The sequence below is a fragment of the Rhipicephalus microplus genome, chromosome 5 (assembly GCF_043290135.1).
Source record: "Rhipicephalus microplus isolate Deutch F79 chromosome 5, USDA_Rmic, whole genome shotgun sequence".
Lineage (NCBI taxonomy): Eukaryota > Metazoa > Arthropoda > Arachnida > Ixodida > Ixodidae > Rhipicephalus > Rhipicephalus microplus.
The window spans coordinates 58131306-58158304 of record NC_134704.1 but is presented as its reverse complement, the minus strand read 5'-3'; the positions used below and the strand labels follow the sequence as shown (position 1 = coordinate 58158304).

General features: G+C 43.7%; 2 protein-coding genes across 2 annotated transcripts in view; one reads left to right on the top strand and one right to left on the bottom strand.

The window, feature by feature from the left end:
- LOC119173443 (nose resistant to fluoxetine protein 6-like) overlaps window positions 1-26999 on the bottom strand; it is a 100871-nt gene that overhangs the window by 8676 nt on the left and 65196 nt on the right. Inside the window, exons 5-12 of the mRNA XM_075895530.1 lie at window positions 25840-25925; window positions 25190-25369; window positions 22807-22900; window positions 21701-21787; window positions 19046-19211; window positions 16155-16237; window positions 4512-4634; window positions 1195-1315 (exon numbers count right to left, since the gene is read on the bottom strand). Coding sequence (XP_075751645.1) covers window positions 1195-1315; window positions 4512-4634; window positions 16155-16237; window positions 19046-19198 — 480 coding nt within the window. The 5' untranslated portion in view covers window positions 19199-19211; window positions 21701-21787; window positions 22807-22900; window positions 25190-25369; window positions 25840-25925. The remainder of the gene's footprint in view (window positions 1-1194; window positions 1316-4511; window positions 4635-16154; window positions 16238-19045; window positions 19212-21700; window positions 21788-22806; window positions 22901-25189; window positions 25370-25839; window positions 25926-26999) is intronic.
- LOC142817169 (uncharacterized) lies at window positions 8656-10185 on the top strand. Its single transcript, XM_075894231.1, has one exon. The coding sequence runs from the start codon at window positions 8656-8658 to the stop codon at window positions 10063-10065; it is 1410 nt and encodes a 469-aa protein (XP_075750346.1). The 3' UTR covers window positions 10066-10185.

Sequence of the window (26999 nt, the reverse complement as noted above, 5' to 3'; positions counted from 1 at the left end):
ACAGCTCACAAGAGACAAGAGACCCCTTTACATACAAATCGATTGTTGAAGTTTGCGTGACCTATAAGCTTTAGCCAAACGTAAATTTCTGCTAGGATTCAGCATGACGATTCTCTTTTAAAAAATATATATGCTTAAAATAGGTTATTACAAGCTGAAACATCTATACTTAGAGAAGCTATCAGGCTAGAAAGAAAATTATCTTCTCTGCAAATTTCGTCTTTCGTTAACATTTTTTTGCTGGGTGTACATATAGCGTACATACGTCGACGAAAAAAAAATAAAAGTAATCTGTCAAGGAAATACGGGGGAGTTCAACCATAATATGCCTCTAATAGCTACTTTGTACTATAGGAAGGTCAGAGGGGATTTCAAAGAATGAAAGATGAATAGAGTCTACGAAGGCGCAACTAAAACTGGGTGCGGCCGTGGAAGTGTCTGCCGAGCATGCAAGAACAGTTCCCAACATGAAAGGTCACAATGTCGTGTTGAATACATCCTCTTTTTAGGGATAACACTACAGAACCTCGCGTGGAAGTCTGCTAGGTAGTCGCTATGAAACTTGTTTTTTTTTTTCTGAGTATATAGCCGTTCCGCAGGGCAAACCTGGTTGTGAGTGTTGTTCTTTGGTGGGTACAATGGGGCAGTCACAAAACAGGTAAGCGGTGATACGGAATACAGCACGGCTCACGGGAGAAAGGAGAAAGAAAGTGCTTGACTAATAGTTGGCGTATTTAATTCACTTATTGATAATTGAACGAAAGTGTAAATTTTGAGGGCTCGTTCTTTTTTTTAGACAACTAATTAATGAGCACAGATAATAATGACACAAAAGTACCGGGGGTGTCATTTTAATTGTTAAATAAATATTATAAGTAATAATCGATAAGTAACCTCACTAATGGTCCCACCATACCAGCCACGTGTCACACAGTGAAAAGACAACCGACGTATACGGTGCTATACGTGATTACAACGTGATATACGAAAAACGTGGCTGAAGCCGGTGTGGGTACGTGACATTAAAGGCGAGACCATTCACGACTCATGCTGACTGTTTTCGGCAGAGAGCTGTTCAGTCAGTATTGTGTTTCGATAGCCAAGTAAATTATAGCCGAGTAACCATAGTCAATTATCCAAACAAAAGTGTCAGTGGCCGCACGTGAGAAGGCATGTCCAGTGTTATCTACTTGCCTTCGGTAACCTTATCGTGCCATACTTCTGAATGGCCAGGAACGTCATACAGCCGGAGAAGAAGCACACGCCGTGGTAGAAAGGTCGCACGTAGTATTTGTTGAGCGTGTCCAGGTATTTTCTGCGGGAAATGCAACACGCCGCTGGCCATTCAATGTGGAAAAATAAGGGTCAGGCAAAATTCGCTGTTGGAATCTTTCCTGTATAAATCGAGGCATATTTGTCCATACCCAGGTCCCAAACTCGAAAGATCCCAAGCACTATAGATTGAAGGCAATCGCAAACCGTGACCTTCCCCAATCCCGTTCATTTCAGGAGGTCAGATGCAAGCATCTAACCAGATGATAGCTGCAAACTACGCTACTGGATTAACACCTTTTCTTGGTCGCATTCACTGGGAATGTGCGGTTGTAAAGCCCTACAGGCATTCGTGGCTAGAGCCCGGGCCACCGTGGAAGCTACAGGAATACCGGACTAGAAGTACCTCTTAGTATTTGTGGAGGAAGGGTACTTCAGGCTCGCCTCATTCATACCTCTAACTGTAAAGTTATTAATAATAGTTTTGCCTCATCACCACAACCTAGCACCTGGCAAGCGCGCCGAACAAAACAACTGGTGAGCGCTCCCGGCAGATCGCTCGCGCTGCACCGCGCGCGCTGCACACTCACTAGTTCAGTCAGTTCCGCGCCACCAAGCGCAGTAGACACTCTCCTCACCCTACTGCCTTCATGAAAGCCACCGGAAATCAGCGGATAATCGTGTGCATCTAATTTTTGAGAAGTTTCACTCATCGGTTGTATTCGTACATGGAACTGATAGTTTTTAATGAAGTTGTTACAACCACTACTTCCTCATTTAGGTGCTCGTTAAAGGAACCCTAGGTGGTACGAATTTCTGTTGCGCTCCACTACAGCACACCTAATGATGCCATCACATTTTTATCACGTAAATTTTATGAATAAAGTTACTTGTTCTTATAAATCCTATAGTGTCCTTTGATGGGCACTGCTTAAAATTTTTTTCTTGCATAACTTATAAAAGCATGAACGCCAGTACAACAAATTGAGTGTTATATTTTATCTGCTGTGCAATTTTTTTCGCAATAAAAAAACCTTCAGGAAGTCGTTTTATTTTGACAGACACAGTCGTTGGAGCACTGGGGGGTGCGACTGTCCAACTCTGACCTGGCCATCGACCATCAGTTAATCGAGCAAGTTGAGTGGGTGGCTATGAAATTAGGAAATGACTCTTTATTTGTGCGTCATGTCAGAAGAACACAACTTGTTAAATAAAAAGATAACCACAATTTCACACCAAAAAGAAACAGAAGTTTTGTGTCTTTTCAATATTTCTATTCCCTTTACCTTCAGCGTCGTGCACAGGCCGAATTTTTGATGGAGCTTGCAAAGGGATTATAAAATTTGTGTTTTCTCTTCAATAAAGTTTGGTTCGAGGTCACCTGTGGTTTTTATCGCTATTTTTGTTTCATGATGTCTATTTGTGCTCCATAAAACTGTTAATTTACCCTAAATGTCTTAAAGCAACGTTTTTTATCCGAGTGAACAAGAAATGAGTTGTATATAAACCATTTTAGCGATATGACCTAGGCTGCCTGTGTTGTGTTTCTCAGCCGTGAGCCCAGCACAGGGGCATGTATACGACACAATTACTGGAGTTTATTTCTCGTGCACAATTGGTCTGAATACTGGCAGATCTTTTTATTATATATCGAAAAGGAAAGTAAAACACGAAAGTAAAAAAATGCAACAATAGCTATATATGCAGCGTCTAAATCACGGTATAGATCACAAGCACGCATGCAAGATATCGGAAATGTGGACAATGGTGAAACTACCTTCACGATGGGCTACACGACACAAAGAAACCAGTAAGGAACATAAAAAAAAACACCACACATCGAAATATGGCACCTTAATGTGCTCGTATCGTGTCCGGGTGCCGTTTCACGCTTCACCAAAGTTGTTCAGGGAACATGGAGACGCCGGGATCGGTACACGATGGTCGTACAAAGAATGCAGCTAAGCACTCAAGAGTCACGAGAAGATTTGCGTTTGTCAGGGATTACCACAGCCCTTACGTGGCCTGTTCTTTACGTTCGCTTCACATATGTCCCTTGGTTGACCACTAGTGATCACTTGGATCCGACATATAGCAGCAAAAAAAAAAGGGGGGGGGGGGCTATCAACACTAAAAGCATGGTGCACTTATTTCGAGCAGTCACCACGTTACATTAGGATATCAGTACGGTTGAAAACAGGGCTATATAGTAGGTTATTGATGATACCTCGTAGGTGGAGTTGCATACTTTGTACGGAGGACTGTCGTTCAGGAATGCGTGGGTGCGTATATTAGTGAAGATTAGCAGTAAAAATGATAGCTGGGCGAGGTGGTAAGTGTTCATATTGTAACTTTCATTAGCGCGCACAAAACACAGAGCAAAAAATTTGGGGACCCTAAAAGTTTCGTATTTAGGTGTTGAAGACTATAGCGACATCCTGTTCCTATAGTGCGTAGTTCAAACACTTAGTGCATGAAACCTTTTCGAATTTACTACGCACCCACTACGTGGCCTTAAGGGAATAGGCGCAGTTGCACATGTGCCTTTTGTAGTGGGGTACAAGCTTTAAACCACGGAGTCATTATGATAATTGCATATTCTGACGCCCGTTGGCAGTGCACGCTTGTACCACGCATCATTACTGCAATATTTCATGTTGCATTGCAAAGAATCTATACAACACACGTGCGTTTGTGACGCATGAATGCTACTTTCACTGCATGTCCAAGCAGAAGAAGTTATTTTCACTGTTTTCATAAGCAGAGGCGTGGCCGTTTGGTAGAACAGCCGCTTGCCACGCGAATGACCGAGAATAAATCCCCACTTGGACCCAAGTAACCCTGGTTCGGTCCCCACTAAGCTCCAGGATTTTTTATTATTTATTCACGTTGTCGATTTTTCGGTCACGCATAAGATGATAATTTTTCGCTCACAACCAACTACGCCGCCACCGGAATTTCTGCAAAACGAACTCTTTAACGCTGTCGCGTTAAAAAGGTATACAGAAAAGCACTCATTTGTCTGTTTCTTTCAGGTTCTGTGTTTTGTGCGCTAAAGAGAGTTATAATATGAAGTGAAGTGTATTGTTTCTGAAATAAAACAAGTTGAGATAGTAGCAAGCGCTGCGTGTCTTTTGTTTCCTGTTTTCTCACCTAACATACGATGGGCACTGGGAGAGTCCAAGATTACTGATGGCACGTGTGAGCACTCTCACCTGCAAAATTCTTACGTCACCTACCTGTAAGTCGTGTTTACGGCAATCAAGAAGGGCGGGATGTTGGTTCCGTATATTTGCCACGCAGAAACGATGCAACATGCAAAAGATAATGCTCCGAAAAGCCAAACAACGAGCCACTTCTTTCTGAAAAAAGAAAAAAAAAGAATTGTATATGATATAACGGGTGTATTAAACAAACAAAAACAACACATTTGTTGGTGACAGAGCGTAAAATCTGAAATGGTGTTTTTGTTTGCCCGCGTGATATTGACTACCAAAAAACTGGAAAACAAACGCCATTTCCGTCATGCGCCACGCTGTTAAGAACTTCGTGCTTCATTATCCCGAAGCATATCTGCAACATAAATAAGTTTATAACTTTTGTGGTCAAGTTGTTACGTCGAGAGGCGCGCAAATCAAGAAGATGCCATGGTTCATTTATCTCGTGGTATAGCCGACGTGTAGTTTATGTAGTAACAAAGTAAACGAACACTATATGTGTTCATTCTGTTCACATAAAAAACAGCGCCACAAACGAGAGACAAGAAAAAGAAGGAGACAGACAGCGGCACTGAACTTACAACAAGATTTATTTGCCAGAACCGCACAATATATACTTGGGCAGCTTCTAACAAAAAAAGAAAATACAAAACAAACAATACAGAATCCACCTACCAACCACATAGTCATCTTCACAACGCACCATGAGCAGCACGTGTGCTAACGTGCCGAAGGAAATCTATTTCTTTTAATGATAGCGCAATCGAAGGCCTGCTGACACATGCACTGCCCAGCCTTTCTATTTCTGAAGCCTCATAAATTTCACGTATCAACTGGTCCCGATGCCGCCTGATGACGGTACAAAGCTGAAAATCAGGGACACAGCCGCAGTCTCGGCAATGAATGCCGAGATGGCCCGAAACTGTAGAGGAGACGTTGTGAGCGTGCTCTTTCAGCCGCTCATTTAAACACCTGCCTGTTTGGCCGATGTACCACTTGCCGCAAGACAGGGGTAGTGAGTACACCACTCCTTCAATGCATGGAACGTACTTCTTTCGATGCTTGACTTTGCAGCCTCGCCCGCCCCTCGAACCAGGATTCACGGCTCTGCACAACCTAGCCAGTTTTTCTGGGGCAGAAAAAACCAGGTCTACGTCGCACCTGCTGGCTACTTTTTTGAGATTGTGGGTGACGCCGTGGATATAGGGAATAACGACGAAGTTTCGTTTCCCACGTCCCTTATCCTTTGTACGGTTCTGAGCATTATTTTCTGGGCTCGTTCTGATTTCTCAGTGTAGACACTCAGCAACGGCGGTCAAAACGTACATCGGGAAACCAGCTTCTGTAAGGCGTTTAGTTTGCTTATTAAAGCTGGACATAATTGTGTGATAGCAGGACTTTCGCAAAGCGTTTGTGTAGCAAGTCTTAGCAATAGCGCGCTTCACCACTTTCGAATGTGCTGAACCAAAAGGGAGGATTGGCTTGTTGGCGCGTGGCTCATAGGCCCAACACACGTGGGAAGGACTCAACGTTAACATTAAATCTAGGAACCTGATGGCTCCTCTGTCCGGAACTTCATGTGTTATAACAAGCGGAGAAAGACACTTACTGAAAATTTCTAAAATACTAGTCAAAGGCGGACCATCCGAGGAGGTTCCAGCTTGAAACAACACAAGGAAATCGTCAACATAGCGGAATACTCTCTTAACAGATGTGGATCCCAAGCAATTCTGAATGGCACGATCACGGCTGGCTAAAAATAAATCACTCAAAATGGGCGCAAGGCATGATCCTATGCACACCCCTTAACGTTGCAAGTAAATATGATCGTCCCATTCTGCAAATGTCGACCTCGGGTAATACTGTAGCAGTTCCATAAAACCTTCAACAGATATGCCTACTGCATTCTGGTAATTCACAACGCCAAAACTGTCAATGCACCCGCGAATGCAAGCTAGAAGCTCACTGTGTGGCAATGAGTAGTACAGATCTTTAATATCTATTGAGCATGCCTGGTAGCCATAAAATTTGTTATCTTTCAGCACGGAAATCACATCATCTGAACTTTTTGCTAGGAATGGATCGTCTATGCTTAATGACATCAGTTTTCCCTGAAGAAATTGTGCCAGTATTTTTTGCCACGAGTTGGCCTCTGATACTATAACACGAAAAGGACAGTTAACTTTGTGCGTTTTCGCGTTAAAGAAAATTTCCATGCTAAGGTTTTTCTCGCCATCCATCTTTTTTGCCAATCCATCAAGATTCAATCTTTTACAGATACTTTTTGCATAGTTTTTAACCTTCGGAAGCGACACATTAGCTTGGGGCTGAAAAACAGACAAAAGCGCTTCACCTGCTTTTTTCTTATAGATTTCATTCGGAATAATAACAAAACCTCCCTCCTTATCTGCTGCTACCAAAGACAATGACTTATCCTTCAGGAAGGTTTTTACCTTCTTTACAGGAACCCTGGTTAAGCCTGCTCTATGGCTACAAAGAATGTCACAACCCTCAGAAACACACCTCTCGGCACAGTCAGCAGGTACCTTCCTAGAAATGCTGCGGACCAGGCCCAGAAGTTCTGCCCTTGACCTTCTTGGTTCAACCGCATATTTGGGGCCACGGCTAAGCACACTGCTGATGTTCTCAGGCACAGACACATTCCCCAGAGAATGCAGTCCTTCTTTGCTCGGGGAGGGCTTTTTTGGCAGCGAAGCTCGTAGCTCAGTCAGCATCTGCCGCCAACGGAATTCCGCCGCGGCATTAGCTAGGTCAAGGTGATCGAACCACTTCTTGCCTCTATTGTTGTTCGTAGTCCCTTGAAGCGAGAGAAACAAACACTGCTTGTAGAAACGAGCTTGTCGGTTCCACTCAGAACTAAGGACCTTGAGGAGTCGAAGACCGTGCCCCTGCGAAGGTCTGAAACCGCCGAAGAGCAGCAGAATGTCGGGGGGGAGTTGTTTGTACCGGATAAGAAAAGAGAACTTTCGGGCATTGCACACGGCGTAGACGTACATGGCGACGATGACACATGGCTGAACGGTGAAACAATTAAAAGAGCCCAATGTACTAGAAATGAAAGTCGCTAACGTGGTTGCTTGGGCGAGTTGGTACGACATGATTCACATAAAAAACAGCGCCAAAAACGAGAGACAAGAAAAAGAAGGAGACAGACAGCGGCACTGAACTTACAACAAGATTTATTTGCCAGAACCGCACAATATATACTTGGGCAGCTTCTAATAAAAAAAGAAAATACAAAACAAACAATACAGAATCCACCTAACAACCACATAGTCATCTTCACAACGCACCATGAGCAGCACGTGTGCTAACGTGCCGAAGGAAATCTATTTCTTTTAATGATAGCGCAATCACTTTGACCTAGCTAATGCCGCGGCGGAATCTATTTCTTTTAATGATAGCGCAATCACTTTGACCTAGCTAATGCCGCGGCGGAATCTATTTCTTTTAATGATAGCGCAATCACCTTGACCTAGCTAATGCCGCGGCGGAATTCCGTTGGCGGCAGATGCTGACTGAGCTACGAGCTTCGCTGCCAAAAAAGCCCTCCCCGAGCAAAGAAGGACTGCATTCTCTGGGGAATGTGTCTGTGCCTGAGAACATCAGCAGTGTGCTTAGCCGTGGCCCCAAATATGCGGTTGAACCAAGAAGGTCAAGGGCAGAACTTCTGGGCCTGGTCCGCAGCATTTCTAGGAAGGTACCTGCTGACTGTGCCGAGAGGTGTGTTTCTGAGGGTTGTGACATTCTTTGTAGCCATAGAGCAGGCTTAACCAGGGTTCCTGTAAAGAAGGTAAAAACCTTCCTGAAGGATAAGTCATTGTCTTTGGTAGCAGCAGATAAGGAGGGAGGTTTTGTTATTATTCCGAATGAAATCTATAAGAAAAAAGCAGGTGAAGCACTTTTGTCTGTTTTTCAGCCCCAAGCTAATGTGTCGCTTCCGAAGGTTAAAAACTATGCAAAAAGTATCTGTAAAAGATTGAATCTTGATGGATTGGCAAAAAAGATGAATGGCGAGAAAAACCTTAGCATGGAAATTTTCTTTAACGCGAAAACGCACAAAGTTAACTGTCCTTTTCGTGTTATAGTATCAGAGGCCACCTCTTGGCAAAAAATACTGGCACAATTTCTTCAGGGAAAACTGATGTTATTAAGCATAGACGATCCATTCCTAGCAAAAAGTTCCGATGATGTGATTTCCGTGCTGAAAGATAACAAATTTTATGGCTACCAGGCATGCTCAATAGATATTAAAGATCTGTACTACTCATTGCCACACAGTGAGCTTCTAGCTTGCATTCGCGGGTGCATTGACAGTTTTGGCGTTGTGAATTACCAGAATGCAGTAGGCATATCTGTTGAAGGTTTTATGGAACTGCTACAGTATTACCTGAGGTCGACATTTGCAGAATGGGACGATCATATTTACTTGCAACGTCAAGGGGTGTGCATAGGATCATGCCTTGCGCCCATTTTGAGTGATTTATTTTTAGCCAGCCGTGATCGTGCCATTCAGAATTGCTTGGGATCCACATCTGTTAAGAGAGTATTCCGCTATGTTGACGATTTCCTTGTGTTGTTTCAAGCTGGAACCTCCTCGGATGGTCCGCCTTTGACTAGTATTTTAGAAATTTTCAGTAAGTGTCTTTCTCCGCTTGTTATAACACATGAAGTTCCGGACAGAGGAGCCATCAGGTTCCTAGATTTAATGTTAACGTTGAGTCCTTCCCACGTGTGTTGGGCCTATGAGCCACGCGCCAACAAGCCAATCCTCCCTTTTGGTTCAGCACATTCGAAAGTGGTGAAGCGCGCAATTGCTAAGACTTGCTACACAAACGCTTTGCGAAAGTCCTGCTATCACACAATTATGTCCAGCTTTAATAAGCAAACTAAACGCCTTACAGAAGCTGGTTTCCCGATGTACGTTTTGACCGCCGTTGCTGAGTGTCTACTCAGAGAAATCAGAACGAGCCCAGAAAATAATGCTCAGAACCGTACAAAGGATAAGGGACGTGGGAAACGAAACTTCGTCGTTATTCCCTATATCCACGGCGTCACCCACAATCTCAAAAAAGTAGCCAGCAGGTGCGACGTAGACCTGGTTTTTTCTGCCCCAGAAAAACTGGCTAGGTTGTGCAGAGCCGTGAATCCTGGTTCGAGGGGCGGGCGAGGCTGCAAAGTCAAGCATCGAAAGAAGTACGTTCCATGCATTGAAGGAGTGGTGTACTCACTACCCCTGTCTTGCGGCAAGTGGTACATCGGCCAAACAGGCAGGTGTTTAAATGAGCGGCTGAAAGAGCACGCTCACAACGTCTCCTCTACAGTTTCGGGCCATCTCGGCATTCATTGCCGAGACTGCGGCTGTGTCCCTGATTTTCAGCTTTGTACCGTCATCAGGCGGCATCGGGACCAGTTGATACGTGAAATTTATGAGGCTTCAGAAATAGAAAGGCTGGGCAGTGCATGTGTCAGCAGGCCTTCGATTGCGCTATCATTAAAAGAAATAGATTTCCTTCGGCACGTTAGCACACGTGCTGCTCATGGTGCGTTGTGAAGATGACTATGTGGTTGGTAGGTGGATTCTGTATTGTTTGTTTTGTATTTTCTTTTTTTGTTAGAAGCTGCCCAAGTATATATTGTGCGGTTCTGGCAAATAAATCTTGTTGTAAGTTCAGTGCCGCTGTCTGTCTCCTTCTTTTTCTTGTCTCTCGTTTTTGGCGCTGTTTTTTATGTGAATCATGTCGTACCAACTCGCCCAAGCAACCACGTTAGCTACTTTCATTCTGTTCATAACCTTGTTTTCTAAGGCAGTTTCAAGCGAGTCAAGGAACCTCAAGTGAGTTTATTAGAGTTACTCATGAGCAATATTTCCTGAGGCACATCGTTTTTTTTTTTTGCGTGTCAACAATGACAGATCGACTTGAAAAAAACAAAACAAAAATAGCGACGAAAAAAACGGGTAATCTCTCCGTGATAGCAATCGATAAAACATGGAGGTAGAACGTTTATTTATTTATTTTTTATGTATACATGAAAAAAATAAGCGATAAAGGGGCCGTCTATCTTAACATCATGGTTGTAATTTACACACACACACACACACACACACACACACACACACACACACACACACACACACACACACACACACACACACACACACACACACACACACACACACACACACACACACACACACACACACACACACACACACACACACACACACACACACACACACACACACACACACCTGCTCACGGCAAGTTATTTTTTCACCCACTTTTCTTTCTTCTTATTTACATTACATAGGTTCTAGTAACTTCCCCTATACATTTCTTGCTATTATGGTCTGTTAGATCTCATTATTATTGTGTCAAAACACGGAAAAACAAGACCTTAAGTATACACTTCTTTCCCATATATATATATATATATATATATATATATATATATATATATATATATATATATATATATATATATAATGCAACGAGCAAGGTTGCGTAAAAACACAGGTTATTATTCCGGAAACGTTAGCCGCAACAAGCTGGTACAGGCAGGAACCCGGCAAGCACGAGCCACACACGGACGTCAACGTCTTCTTTCACGCTGGCACAGAGCTGGCGCCACTATGCTTCGGTACAATTACTCCCCGCGCAGAAAGGAGCCAACCTGGCGACCTAGGGAAAGGACACGACAAGGGGGTCATAGCACGATTTGAGGCGTGATACGTGTACTGTTTCACGCCCACGGCAGCGTTGGTCCGAGGGTGGATCAATGGGCTCAACTTCATAGTTGACAGGAGATGTTTGCCGCACCACACGGTAGGGGCCATGGTATTTCGACGAAAGTTTCGGGGAAAGACCGGGAGGGGTAGACGGGACCCAGAGCCAAACCAGCATTCCTGGGTTATAGTGTACAGTAGACGCAGAGGAATCGTGGTCAGTCTTCTGGCGCCATTGGTCTTGTGCGGTAAATGAGCGAGCGAGTTGACGACACTCTTCGGCATAAGCAGCTGCTTCGGAAACAAGCGTCGCTTCGGAAACATCAGGCCTGCAAGGGAGAATGGTGTCCATGTAGCATGATGGCTCACGTCCGTACAGGAGGAAGAAAGGAGAAAAGCCAGTGGTTGTTTGTGGCGCAGAGTTGTACGCGTACGTGACAAAAGGGAGCACTTGGTACCAATTAGTGTGGTCGTCAGAGGCGTACATGGCAAGCATATCTCCAAGGGTACGGTTAAAGCGTTCTGTCATGCCATTGGTTTGGGGATGGTATGCCGAGGATTTCCTATGGACAGTGCGACATGCCTTGAGTAGCTCGTCGACGGCGTTCGAGAGAAACACGCGTCCACGGTCACTGAGTAATTCACGAGGTGCACCGTGTCGCAAAATGAGATGGTGAAGAAGAAAGGACGCAACGTCTTTCGCAGCGGTAGCAGGCAGCGCAGATGTTTCAGCGTAGCGTGTTAAATGATCCACGGCGACGATAATCCACCGGTTGCCTCGAAGAGAGTTGGGTAGAGGACCATAAATATCAATTCCGACGCGGTCGAATGGTCTCGCTGGGCAGGTTAAGGGTTGCAAAGGGCCAGCAGTGCTGTGAGAAGGCGTCTTGCGTCGTTGACACGTGGTGCATGACCGAACGTACTGGCGAACGTGACGATACATTCCGCGCCAGTAGTATCTTAGACGAAGGCGAGAGTAAGTCTTAAATACTCCAGCGTGGCTACACTGGGGGTGATCGTGAAAGGCAGCGCAGATGTCCGAACGCAAATGACGAGGGATGACAAGGAGCCACCTACGGCCATTCGTCACGTAATTGCGGCCATACAACAAGCCTTCACGGACAGCAAAGTGTCTTGCTTGACGAGAGAGGGAGCGTGAAGTCGTTTCTGCCGAACTGTGAGAGAGGACGTCGAGCAAAGAATTGATCCAGGGATCCTTGCGCTGTTCGGATGGCATGTCAGTGATGCTCAACGATGACGAATCGCAAATGGCAGTTGATAAGCAGGCAAGGTCAGGAGGCAGTGGAGAATGGGATAGTGCATCGGCGTCTGAATGTCTGCGTCCTGAGCGATAAACAACACGGATATCGTATTCCTGAAGGCGTAAAGCCCAACGAGCGAGGCGGCCAGTAGGATCTTTCATGGACGCTAACCAGCATAAGGCATGGTGATCTGTGACAACATCAAACTGGCGTCCGTAAAGGTAGGTGCGAAATTTTCCTATAGCCCAAATGATAGCCAAGCACTCCTTTTCCGTCACGGAATAGTTGGACTCTGCCTTCGTTAGTGTACGGCTGGCATAGGCGACAACGTACTCGTCGCAGCCATCCTTGCGTTGAGCGAGAATGGCACCGAGGCCGACACCGCTTGCATCCGTGTGAATTTCAGTGGGTGCATTGGGATCGAAGTGGCGGAGAACTGGCGGATATATATATATATATATATATATATATATATATATATATATATATATATATATATATATATATATATATATATATATATATATATATATATATATAACAATAACAATATATATATATATATATATATATATATATAACAATATATATATATATATATATATATATATATATTAACATAGCTTGCACAATGTAATCTTGGTGTTCGGCAGCTCGCTCATAGCACCATTTCACGTTTATGCACCAATCGACGCTTTGCAGTATACATGTTAATTTAGACGACTGTCGTCTATGATGAATGCCTAAACCTTTGTGGTAGTTGTGGCACTTAGTCGCAACAACGTGATAAAGAAAAAGGGTGTTATAGCCAGAACAGCGCCTCTGATTGGACGCAAACTGGGATAATCTCGCCATCCCGCGTCATGTTAGAGTTGTAGAACACATCGGCCGAACTAGATGGAAACGCAATGCACGTCGTGTCTACACTATTATAGCCTGGGTGAGATTTTTCTCGGGGCGAGCGTAAGCGAGGAGCGCGGTGTGAGGATTAGGATTAGGATGCTGTAGGTAGCCGGCGAATCGAGCCTTGCATAATTTACCGGAAATGGCCACGCCCAGTTTCGTCTTTGCTAATTTATCTATTGTCATTTTGTTTGTGTGTTTTTAACTAAGCACCAGTAGGCTATTTTTGGTATGGATGGATGCTATATACAAAAGGGGAAGAACTATTTTCGGTATGAATGTATGCTATATACGAAAGCGGCGGACGCATTCAAGTGACTTTAAGACGCATAGACTAAGGCCGCCGCTTTCCAGTGTGTTCAGGCGTTAGCAAAATAGCCCTCCTATTGGAAATGGGCCGAACGGCACGGTCCCGTAGCAACCACGCCTCGCAGAAGCTCTTCGTGGAAGACACGATCACGATGCATTATACTTCATTTTCCAGTGCCAAAGGGTGATACCACACCGTCAACTAAGATCATTGTGGGACGCAAGGGTGAGATATAGAAAGCGCGTATGCAAAGCTATTATAGACGGTGACCGTGGCGCAGGGGATGCTATGGGGGCGGACCTAGAATTCGTAAGCTGAACTACTAACAACAAAACATTCTAACAGCAAAGCTTTCCTTAGCCAAAGTTTTTATGTCCAGCGTTGTGTTAGTGCTGATCACGTGGCCTTGTATTGCGGCGAGCCTCGGTAGGAAGGGGAGGGCTGCGTGTCCTGCGAAAGGTGAGGGCGGAGGATGTCGAGGGGTGAACTTTCAAGAGACGCGACAAGATGCAGTTTCAGCGACGTGCAGTGGAGTGTAAAATAACGTATTAGTATCAATATTCAGGAGTTAACGCTTTCAAAATGGCGAACAGTTTTCATTCTCCCGATGAAGGAGGCGCCTCACGTGAGGGTCACCGAGAGTTCACGAGAAAATGGGCATGTGGTCGCCGTGCCAACCGCGGTGTTCGGGCAAGAGAGGTAGAAGCTAAGAGCCAACAAATGGAAGACTTTAAAAATATAAAACATATGCAGCTGATGAATAACGGGCGTTGCTGTTTCAAAAGTGTTCGTGAAGTGGAGCTGGCCGGATATTTTGTTTTCAATGTGACGGTGTGCGTTTTGTCAGCGTCATTTCCGGAAGGAGATGCATCACGGAAGTCTTGGCGGACCCTGTCGACGCCATTCGCTGGACGGAACTGCGTCCGGAAATGGTGGGCCCTGGCATAAAACACTTTTGTGTTAAATTTAAGCTGTGGGAATTGCACGCATCTTTATATCGACCCCTTTCTTGTAAGTTACAGAGAAAGGTAATCAGGGGATGCAACCAGGTACTGCATGGCACTAAAGAGATGCGCTCGCAGCTGGCTACATTTTCTTAGGTTCGTATTTTTCTTCACCTTCTCATGTATTCCCAGCGTAATTCTTTTGAGCGGCCAACGACGTAGATGGTGTAAGTACATTCATTTAGTCTAATACCTTCTCATTTTTCAAAAGCAAAAGCCTTAGGTGACTCATGAAACGCGGAAATTGGCCTTCGGCGTCCTGCGTTGTCGCCGTCAACATGAGTGGAGCGATTATTACCTCATAATATTGTCATCCTGACGTTCCTTATCGTCATATTTCTGGACTTCAATATGTCACTATGACGTCATACAAACTGACGTCACCACAAGGTGTTATCCTATGAAATCGTCGTTTGGTCAATGGTAAGCCAATCACGAACATAGTGCAAGACCAATTAAGGGAAGTGCAGAAGTGTTGCACGGCCTCCGATCCTAGACGGAGTGAAACCGCGTTAGTTGCAAAAGGTTTTCAGGGCAGAAAGGGGGGGGGGGGGGGAAGGATCCATACGACTACAGAGAGAAATAAGGTGGCTTTCGTAATCACGTCGTTTTAGTCAAATGCGCAGTGGACTCTGCCAGTTCTGAATAATCCATTCCTTACCGATAAATACGGATGAAAACTGAGAAAAACAAATGCCTCCATGCCTGCATTCTCTGCATTACTTACTCTTACCTGTCTCTCTGATATTACCCAACGCGTCTAAAAGAGTATGATTACATTAAAGAACAACATTTTTCTGGCAGTCTTACAAAACCCGTCAATATAATCGATAAAAACGAGATGTCTACAATGTTGCCACGCGCGTTTTATTATATAAACGCAATCGGGTTTGACTTAAAAAAAAAAAAACATCAACCCCCATTCGGTACAGGGTACGCCTCAATGTTCGGGGAGCTTCAAGATTGTCTTAGACTATTATATCAGATTGTTCACGAGACATGAATGACCTACTTTACACTGAAGCTACCATGAGCCCCAGTGATAAAGCAGGATTTTTGGAGAACTCATGCATAAAAACGACTCATTCAGCCGACGAACGAATTTCCGACGGTCGATGTCTCTGCTGGCCGCTTTCACTCTCCTTTCAATTGTTACTTACTTGTCTTAGTGCGCACGTTCGGCCAACAAAGCGTCTCATCTATACCAGCTGCATTTTGTTGTCTTGAGCATCCCAGCCACCGGACAATGCTTATAAAATGCGTGTAGTATACCTAACATGTTTTACATTTCATTATTGCGAAAAAAGGTCTTTTCACAAGAAGTGTGGTAATAGCTTCGCAAGGTCGATCGTATAGAACATCCTATACTTGGCTGTGCACAGTGGTGCGCTTTGACGCACACTAATATAAAGAGTTTCGAAAGAGAGGAAAGCTTACTTTTTGAAAGTCTGTATGACTATGACGCCGATGAGAAATAGTTGAAAATCCGCTGAAAGGTACCAGAGGTGTGGCAGGATAGGCTAGAACGAAAGAAAACGTTCGTCAGGAGAGTCAGAATGAAAGTATAAACGCGGCATTGAGGCAATATAAACAGAAGGAACAGCCAGGCCCACGCATAAAGTGCAGCACAGTCACAACAAAATCTGGAAGAGCGGCCTTTCAGAGCCTTCTTAAGCACTCTTTTCGTAGATGCTACAAGCGCAATTTCAGGGTACCCACTACGCCATAAGTGATGTTTTATTTTTCGCGTAGTAGTCAGGCATTCGTTTGTTTGCTTGTTTCCTTTACTTTTATAAATGAAATTTAGCCACTTTGGGTGATTTGCTATGAATGCGACGTTGAGACTTTGAAATGGTATTTTAGGTATGGCAGTCGATTAGAAAAACAAATTATAGTTAACAGTACGTAACATATTCAATTTAAACTACAAGTACTATGCTTCTGAGCTTGTATTCCTGACTGCTGTATTAAATTAATGGGAATAATTTTGAAAACTGAGGTTTTACTTTGTTGAAATGACGAACAATTTCAAATCCCAGATTAAAATGGTACTCGTTGAGTGTAGTTATAATGAAGTTACACACAGCATCAAAGTCAACCCTGTAGCAGTATCCCAAGCCTGAGGCACCGAAGCATAACGTTTTCGTCCGATAAGGTTAAGCCTATTTTTGAAAAAAAGTATTAATAAGGAGTCGAGTTCTAATACGGGAATATCTTGAAGATGATAAAAAGTACTGTAATTCACTATGGAATTACTATGCCATCCTTCGTTATTTTTTGAAGAAGCAAGGTACTCGCTACAACACATTTACAAGGAATTCGGTGCAATATTTTGAAGCTATGGCTGAAGACGATGAAGAATGATAGCTGGAGCTTTCTTTGTTTTTTTATTAGATGGGCATATTAGACCTACCACCATAATTCACTATGTAATGTGTAATATCAGCAATTTAGACACTCCATTATTGTGATAGAACTTCGTACAGTTTTATGAAACCACTCAATTTTCGGCCCCTCCCCATCCGCCCATAGTGAGTGTGCGCCACAGTGAATAAGCGAACAAGAACAAGCTTTAGTGATAGGTTACTAGCGAGCTTGGCGATCCCTAAATACGACTAGCCGAGTGGCTCGGGGTCTCCCCTGCGTAATCTCCGGACCCCAATAAAGTTTTCATCATCATCATCATCGCGACACTATTGCAACTAATTTTAGCATCATAGAATAATAATTTAAAAGAGAAAGGGCCAAAGGTATACTTTGAATTTGGCGCCAAACCTTCAGCCCATGAACGTCAGTGTGATGTCACGAATCTCGAAGCCTTCTGGCGTATTTCCGTCCCATCGGTTCAGTAAAAATTCCTGAACGAACAAAGGGGACCGTGCTGTGTAGCGTAAATCCTACTATTCATCCATCTGCTTCTTGCTCTTCCTTTTTTCTCTATTATTTTCCTTTCTATTATTTCTTTTTTCTCCACCCCAAGTGTAGGGTAGCCAACCGAGCTAAAAACATCCTTAACAATCATGCCTTTCCTCGCCATTTCTCTCTCTCTCTCTCTCTCTCTGAAACTTGCTCTGTTACGACTATGGGTCTCTCGGAGAACAATGTAAACATTTATTGGCAATAGGCAGTTATGAAAACCTTAGCAGACGCCGTTGAACATTGACGTCACATCGACCTGGTGCGGGAACTTCAAATGGCGTTACCACATGTATATGCTATTTTTGAGTATTCTCTCATTTACCACGTGCCTTCTAGCGGTAAGAGTGGCTCTTTTCATAATTAAATATTCGAGTTTACTAACAAATGGGAGATTGGTTTACTCTTTGGTCTCCCTGTCACTTGACTTGACAAGTGAAATTATGGGGTGGGCGAGCAAACAGGCACTTGGGCATAAACTGTTGCCCGAGCGTCTGCGATACCACGCGTACGTTGTGCAAGTGCTACTGACGCAAGCCAATTTATACATGCACAATGAGCCTCTAATAAACATCGAAACTGTACTTAGATAATACAAATCAGTCAGTGTTTTAGCAAATTCTAAATAACGGACAGTTCCTCAGTGTAGCTGACACTGGCGTAGCCAGAAGGTAGGTTTTAGGAGTACCACCCCAACAATCGTGAAAGTTTCAGATGTTGTACGCGTATATATGAACGCATACATAAACCACATGCACGCGAACACACAAAACAGGGGAACATTCAGAAATTTCGACAATAGTATTCATCGGTATCGTTCCGTTCATTACACATGTCTTACTGAGGTTTTTACATCCTGACGGCTCCATAAAGGTTGCACGTAATAAGAAATGTTAGGGTTTGATATGTAAGGTACAACGTCCCAAAACCACCCCAGGATTACGAGAGCCGCTGTAGTGGAGGGCTCCAGAAATTTCGAGCACCTGGGGTTATTAAACGTGCACCCAAATCTGACAGCAAGGATGTATAACATTTTCGCCTCCATAAAAAATGCCGCTGCTGCAGCCAGGATTCGATCCCGCGACAAGTGGGTCAGCAGCCGAGTACCTTAGCCAGTAGACCACCACAGCGGGGCTAATTGTTAGGGTATCATGTCCTAAAATAACAGTATGATAACGATCGGAACGCTGTAGAGGAGGGCTCCGTTAATTTAGATCACCTAAAGTACACCTATGTCTAAGTACACGGAACTCCAGCCTCCATCGAGATAGGGCTGCCGCGGCCGGGTTTCGATCTCACGACCTACGGCTGAGCAGTGGAGCACCGAAAGCACTAGACCACCAAAGGCCAGTCATAAAGGGAACTCAGGAACACCACACACGTAAAGTCGTTGATGCGTCGCCGCCACTTACAATTACGAAGTCTTCCCTCCAGTTCCTGACTTGAAACAGAAGGTCCCACCAATGGTCTCGAATCTCTTCATAAAATCTGCTGTAAAATTCTTTGGAGTTTGGGCCAGACGCCACCAACGGTAGAGTATACATGCACATAATCATAAAGAACATCGGGATGGTGACCCTGCGAGAAACGCATAAGACAGGAACGACATTCTATATTCCACGATTTATCAGCTTACGCGTGCAGTGAAAGATAATTATGTTCAGTTAATCTTTACGAAGTTACCTTCGGTTACCCCGGTAACTAACAACACCCGGTACTGGTATGAGAGTATATGTTTCTGAAGGCTTCACAAAGAAGCCTTCTGAAATGCACTTAATTTTTTCACAGTTAGCCTTTCGTTGTCATTAAAAGAAAGACATTATTCTAACGTGCGTATTCTTTACACAACAACGCATTAGTCTAGTAATAACAAATAACGTGATGTATTTTCTCTGTACGCGGCAAAAGCATGTGGTTTTAACGAAGATAGTACCTTTCGCAAAGACGGACACTTCTCCAAGTGGCGGGATTCCAGCGAACTAATCTTCCATACTCAGTCATTGCTTCCGGTTGTCGTTGCTTTCATATCGCGTAATGAAAGTCTCGCATTACTAATTAGCTGAAGTAGTAAAGGCAACCGGCGACCGTTGGTACTGGGTTCGACTCCCGGAGAAGGTTGAATTTTTCTCCGAGTGAAAAGCTTTCTTTCTGAGAAATTAGCAAGCGTCTTTTGGTAGCTTCAAGCTGTAAACAAGTGCACAGAAACTTCTTTAATTTCATCATTCCTTTTCAACATTAGCTGAAAACCTGCGCAAGTATGACACTGAAGCTTTCAACAACAATCTACAGTTTTCTGTACTTCTTTCCACCTTTTTTTATCACATTACATATAAGTATATAACAATCAATCAATCAATCAATCAATCAATCAATCAATCAATCAATCAATCAATCAATCAATATGTGGGGTTTAACGCCCCAAAACCACTATATGGGAGACGCCGTAGTGGAGGTCTCCGGAAATTTCGACCACCTGGGGTTCTTTAACGTGCACCCAAATCTGAGCACATGGGCCTACAACATTTCCGCCTCCATCGGAAATGCAGCCGCCGCAGCCGGGATTTGAACCCGCGACCTGCGGGTCAGCAGCCGAGTACCTTAGCCACTAGACCACCGCGGCGGGGCTAAGTATATAACAAAGCATTGGATAAAGCAAATGTATTTTAAGAACCACGACAAGGTTCATTCGTTTCCAGTTACATGTTCCTTTCTTTCTCTTCCTTCATTTTATTCCTCTTTCATCCTCTTCCAAAGAAGGCGAGCCAGAAGGACGCTTTTCAAGTTAATGTTCCTGGCTTGTCTCATGCCATTGTAAGTGTATGTCTTCCCCTGTAATAGAGCCGGAATTTCCAGCATCATTACGTCGAAAGTCTCAAGTGACGCCCCAGCCGCGAAAAGTGACCGTTCGCGAAGTTAATGCGACTGATGCGAAAAATCATCACGTCATGACGACGCGGTATGACGTCTTCAGGACGTCACATACCACCGAATTTCGTGACGTCTTTGCGACGTCTTCGTGATGTCCCATTAAATGACGTCACCACACGACATAGTGCCTTGGTCAGTGGCGGGCAAATCACAGAGGCATTGCTGTGGCATGCCAAAAGCTTGTAATGTTTGCAGATTTTGGAGGCAATGCGAATCTACGTTAAGTGCCGAAAGCTTTCGGTGCAATTCAGAGGGGGGGGGGGAGACTAAAATACATTCATTGTGAAGAAAAAGAAGCTGGCCTTCGCGTTTGAGTCATCTTTGGCGAATGCATGAGGCACGCTCTTAGTTTTTTGAAGGTCGAGTCCCCTCTATATGACACTTAAAACTTTGTCCCTAAATTCTTTGGGTTTGTGTGTTAGCCAACGAAATGAATTGTATCTTCCAAAAGGCGTATCCCGAAATCGAAGTCACCAGAGTAGTTCAAGTAACACGTTCGGGGTAAGACGGAGGCATCAAGTGGTGAACAGGCGTCAAAAGCAATGCTTCGCTGGAGCGAGCACTTCGAAAGGGGCACTTGGTCTTCGTCGGGGCATACATCGGAAATGCTCAACTATGCTCCTTCAATTTTATAAATTTTGGTTACAGCGTCATTTAAAAGTTCAGTGCCCTGTCATCAAAGCACAAAACGGACATTCTGAAGATTTTGTACTGTGTAACACCTATATGATTAGTATTACAATGTTATGATTAATTAAATATGGCAGAATAATATCGCTTCTGAGCTTACTGCTACAGAGAGAGTGAGAAGAAGAGTAAGAAGAAAGGTGGGGAGGTTGACCAGGGCTGAGTCGTGTAGGCTAGCCTGCAGTGGGAAAGGGGGAGAAGAAAAGTAAGAGAGGAGGAGATAAAAGTCCCCTGACAGGGCCGAGCGGAATCGTTTCACTTTTCACATCACGATGAAACAGACCTGTGTCCTTGAGGAAACGCCACAACGCTTTCATTGCCTTCATACTACAAAGATTCATTTTGCCTTCGTGGTGGCCTCATTAAAACCGCTTCATCCAACTCGACGAATGGAAGAATTCTTGGGCGCACGACAAACACTTTGAAGGTTGGTAGGGCAGCTTTATTCTCACCTGATGAGCCGTCGTAAAATGGCGATAGTTGATACGATTATTCTGTTTCCGTGCTCTTTATCTAACTTGAAGTAAAGGAAAAAGCCACTGAAAAAGACAGGAGGTTTAACTTTTTAAACTTGTTTGCGCACTCGTAACCCTAAGATTTCTCAACATCGCAATACAGAGTAATAATTAAAGATTCTATTTTGTACAAATACCAAGAATACACAGAAGTCTGCACGCCGAATTTACGAATCGTACTCGCCCTATCGAAAGTAAGAGCTCTACGCCTGAAGTGCTGTGCTTTGTGTCCTACATTGTCTGTAAACAGGGGTCTGAAGCAACATTCGGCTGTTTGGAATATACCTAATTCACAGCTGTCTGTTTTGAAAGTTCCTGAGAATGCAGACAAAGCACACGGGAAATACAGCGTATAAAAGATGTCCACTTTGGCAGAATTTGCCGGCGCGATGAGGATAAAATCGAGGAAAATAAACCTTACTTCGGCAAGTTTTGAACGACCAGCCGGGTCAAGTACTGAGTACTCCGCGTGGTTGTAAGGCACTATACGGGTGCCTTACATCAGTGACACAAAGTGGTGGTAACTAAGGCAGCCGCTTACTGATATGCATAGGATGCATTATACGCGTGATCTAAGATCAACGCCACTTTGAGCCGAGGTATCGAGTTGTACCTTGCCGCCAGAAAGCAACCTTCTAGTCACCGTGTGCATCCTCTTCTAATGCCCTGTGTTTTACTTGGGTTTTTCCTTGAACTATGCACGTACCACCAACATGGCCAACTATCCTTACTTCTAAGCAAACCATTGTCCCAAGTTAATGCACCGAAAGGTACACATGGTGTATTCCAACAACGCAGCATGAAACCGCTAGAGGTGTTTCCATCGACGACGTCTTTTCTTGCAAAGGCATCGCTAACACGCTTTTTTTAAGGCACTGCAATGATAACCTAAGTATGATAAGAGTGCATTCATTTCTATAGTACCTTACATAATAATATGTTAGACAGAAAAAGCAGCTAATTAATGATGTATAAATAACCTAAAATAATGACACGTAACAGAGAAAAAGCAGCTAATAGATGTCTAAATAACCTAAACCCACCTGAAGAAAAAGAATGTATCCACTGCTTGGTATCCAAAGGTTACAGCCACTGTGTGCCAATGCTGAAAATATTGTACAGCATTGACAAGCCTGGCTGAAATTACAGACAAAAAAAAACTAGGTTACAAGAATACTTGAGACCGTGTGGTATAAAATTTGAAAAGCTGGACGACTTAGTTTGTTATCTGCCGTGCTTTAGTCGACATAAAATACCTTGATTTGAAAGGAAAAGTACCCGATGGCAAGCTATGAAATGTTTCCCAGGCGGGCAATCCTAAATTTAGGTATAATATTTAATGCATTCACTCTGCATTCGCTGTACGAAGCGAACGAGCCAAATTGAACAAGAAAGTAATTTGCCTGTTTTATCTTCTGGTACACTCAGAACTAGAACTTTTGCATTGAACTAGAGTGACTGACTCTAATGCGTCATAACCATCTGAAGTAAACTCATCCAAGTGACTGAGATTTCATTTTCCTCTATAATATTTGAAATTGTTTATCTCGCAAAAAAGCTTTTTTTTTAAAATACTTGTGTAAGAAAATGGATACAATTAAAAAAGTTCCTATGAACAATTGAATTAGCATGCATACAGACGTGTATCTGTCTGTATCTCACTGACGTGTGAACTACTAAAATGAAATAATGACAGCTTTATTTCAACAAACACCATGTTTCCATTATTCCATACAGCTCCTGCATTTCCAGGTGATTTGTACGTGGTTTCTTGCTCAAATAATTCTGAGCAATAATTACGAAACTGAAATTTCTGCTTGTGTGCTCAAGAGTATCCTGACGCGAATCCTTCTCTCCTTTGTTGTAAGATCTGCTAATATGAACAGCCCCTGTGTATAACTGCATTTCGAGCCATTGTAGTCATTGCGCACTGTGTTTACAAACGAAATCGCCTTTAAACAATAGGTTGGCAAGAATACCGGCAGAGTAGTTTCTTCACTTAGTAAATTTTGTTAAGTTGTTTTCCACCTGCACTGACAGAATGATGATTACGACTCAAGCTGCCGTAGAGAGAGAGATAGCGAGAGAGAGAGAGAGAGAGAGAGAGGGAGAGAAAGAGAGACTATCATAAGAACAAATTTTTGCCGGTGTGTATACATAACATTACTTCGACTGATATTCGTCAAAAGCCTTTACGCTACGTTTTCGTGAGAGAAGTTGCTTGTCAGTTGTAACACTGGGCCCTATCCAACGCTGTTATATTTACTCTAAAACACACTCCTTGATCCTTCCTCTAAATCACATATCCCTACTCTCTCTATTACTTTCCGAACCATCCACATATTTTCTCCCACCTTAATCTCTTATCTCCTTCCAGACCCGCGGTACTTTATTGGTGCAAGAGGGGGGGGGGGTGGCCTTGTCACATTCGGTAACGCTGGGCATCAGAAAAGGTTTGGGCAAGGGCAATCGATCAAAGTACTTAGGAACACCAATATTGCGTGTGCGGTCCCCGATATCTGTAAAAATTCCACTGAGCCACATCTTATGTGTCTTTACTCATCAAATTACCACGCTTTTGAGCAACCAAATCAATTTTTTTCTTCTTTCAATGGCTCACTTGCTCTTTTTCATGTTTTTTGAACATAACTACTTGATCAGCTGCGATAATTACAAAAGGACAGACCTATGAGCTAGACGGCTCCCAATCAATTGATAGTTCTTTTTGCTGGGCACAACACTGCGCTGTACCGCGTTGGTCTTCACCGTCACCTTCACCTTCACTTTCAACACAGCGTTGGTCTTCACCCGCTTGAGCTCGGCGTCTTTCAGCCTCACAACCAAGTGGCAGTACTGAAAGTGTTTACAGTTTTATGTGTTTTATAAGTTGCGATAAACGCAATTATCGAGCGAAAATACAAAACAAAATCTCGAGGCAACCTTAATTTTTCAAATAGCTGTCTGATAACGACACTCGCACTTCATCTTTCGTGTACCCTAGTATATTGCTTAGGTTAACTGCATGCGCTCTGCGCATTTCCAAAATGCATCGCGAAGGCAGTGCAGAAAAATGCGCGTGGTTGAGATCTGCTCCGCCAGGTGCCACAACGATCCCAGGTGCTCTAAGGGACTTTAACGTGCTCACAAGCACCTGCTCTTTCAATAATCTTGTTGAACTATTATAAATAATTATCCCAACAGTTATTCGACCCTTAATTAGAGTCATGCTGCCGTGTCACATGCATCCAACATCACTTTTTTAGCTTGAACCACGACCAACGATTTCATACCAGTTTCATGTTTTAAAACTATCATTACCAACCTTAAAAAACAAAAGTAAGTGCTCGACGGGAAGTACTAGGACGAAAACAAGGAGTGATGTTCCTTGCTCGTGCTACCAAAAAAAAAAAAAGACAAGTCACTTACAGGAATTGTGAAGTCCGAATCCATATGAGTGGCCTAGGACGATCCAAAATATGCTGAAAAATCGCAGCCCATGCACGAAGCCATAGACATACGTGTCGCTCTTCCCGCATCTCTTCAGCCTGAAAATGTACTTCGTGTTTTTGACCAACGAAAAGGTCGTCAGGCACTTTATTAAACAGTCTGAAAAAAAAAGTGAAAGTAAAATCACGATGGCCACATAAAGGGCCGCTTCAGCAGCAAGTTATTTTTGGGGTGTATGTACAACAAAAGTACTATCGAACACCGATATGACAATCCTTATCCTTGAAAAACAGTTAATAAAACATAAATGTTCTCAGGTAGGCTCACGCTACATGCCTGAATTTTAATAATAATTTAAATTTTCATAATATTATGGGAGAGTGTTTTATTCATGACTATAATCCTAATTAGTGACCACCCTGAGCTCAAGAATGTCCTTCACCAGAGGATGCCTCTTATGCTGCTATAAAACTAAAATGACTGGTTTTAAGAGACTGTATATGTTATTTTACTGCCTCTTGCACAAATAATGATGAGCAATAACCTAACATTGTCATGGGTTCTTTAAGAATGAGCGCGAGATTCGGTGTGCCAAGCAGATCAATGAGAACATTTTAACAATGACTCACCGTGTCTCCCTTGTATCTTTCTGGGAAAGAAGACGTCGAAGGTAGTACCCGCAATGATTGCGACGGCAATAGTTGCCAAGAAACCCCTAAAATGTAAACAAGAATGGGCATTGTTTCAGCTTTAAAGACGATTTCTTTTTTTAGCTTTTTCTCTGAAAAACTTTTGTTCAAACAAGCTGCTTGAACTTAAGGAAGCGTTAAGAAAGCACCATGAACAAAAAGCACAAGATGTTTCTAACGCAAACAATTTTGTTTTCTCAAAATAAGTGGCGCGAAAAACAGGGGCAAGGAAGGAAAATAGAGGGAAAAGAAAGGCAAGGAGGTTAACCAGCCTATAGGCAGCCGGTTTGCTACCTTGCGCATGGGAGAGGGATGGGGGAGATGAAAGAGAGCAGAGGGAAGATAGAAACAGCACATTCGGCAGCACATGCGCGCACAAACAGCACATTCGGCAGCACATGCGCGCACACTCAGTCATAGTCCAGTCTTGTCTTTCGCGGTGTGTGACATTGCTGTTACAGTCGCTTGCTCAAGTCCTGTGTCGCGTAGGAAATCCAACAGAGCTTTCATCGCCTTCTGTTGCAGTGTCTTCTCTCGGGCACTTGACAGAATAGTGTCCACAGACATTTGGCTGTTGTCGATGCGCGCAAAAGCCGACGCCAGTGACTGTCTCTGGATTTCATATAATGGACAGTCACACAGGATGTGGTGTAGCGTCTCTTCGCAATGACAGGCATCGCAGAGAGCGTTGTCGGCCATTCCTATGACAAAGGAGTAAGATTTTGTAAATGCCACTCCTAGCCATACGCGATGAAGTAGGGTGGCTTCTCTTCGGTCGAGTCCAGTGGGCATGCGGAGAGCCATCAAAGAGGACAGGTGGTGTTGACGATTCGTATCGATGCTTGGTGGGCACCATAGTGAAAACGTGATTTCACGCGCAAGTCGTCGAAGATTACTGGCAGCATCAGTCCTCGAAAGTGGTATGGCTTCTTCTCGTGTTCCTTCAAGGGCTGCCCGCGCGGCAGTATCGGCATGTTAGTTCCCTATGATGCCGCAATGACTTGGCAGCCATTGAAGCGTCACAAGATGCCATTTCTCGAGTAAAGTGTGGAGAAGGCATCGAATTTCGAAAACAAGCTGTTCGTACGGGCCGCGGCGCA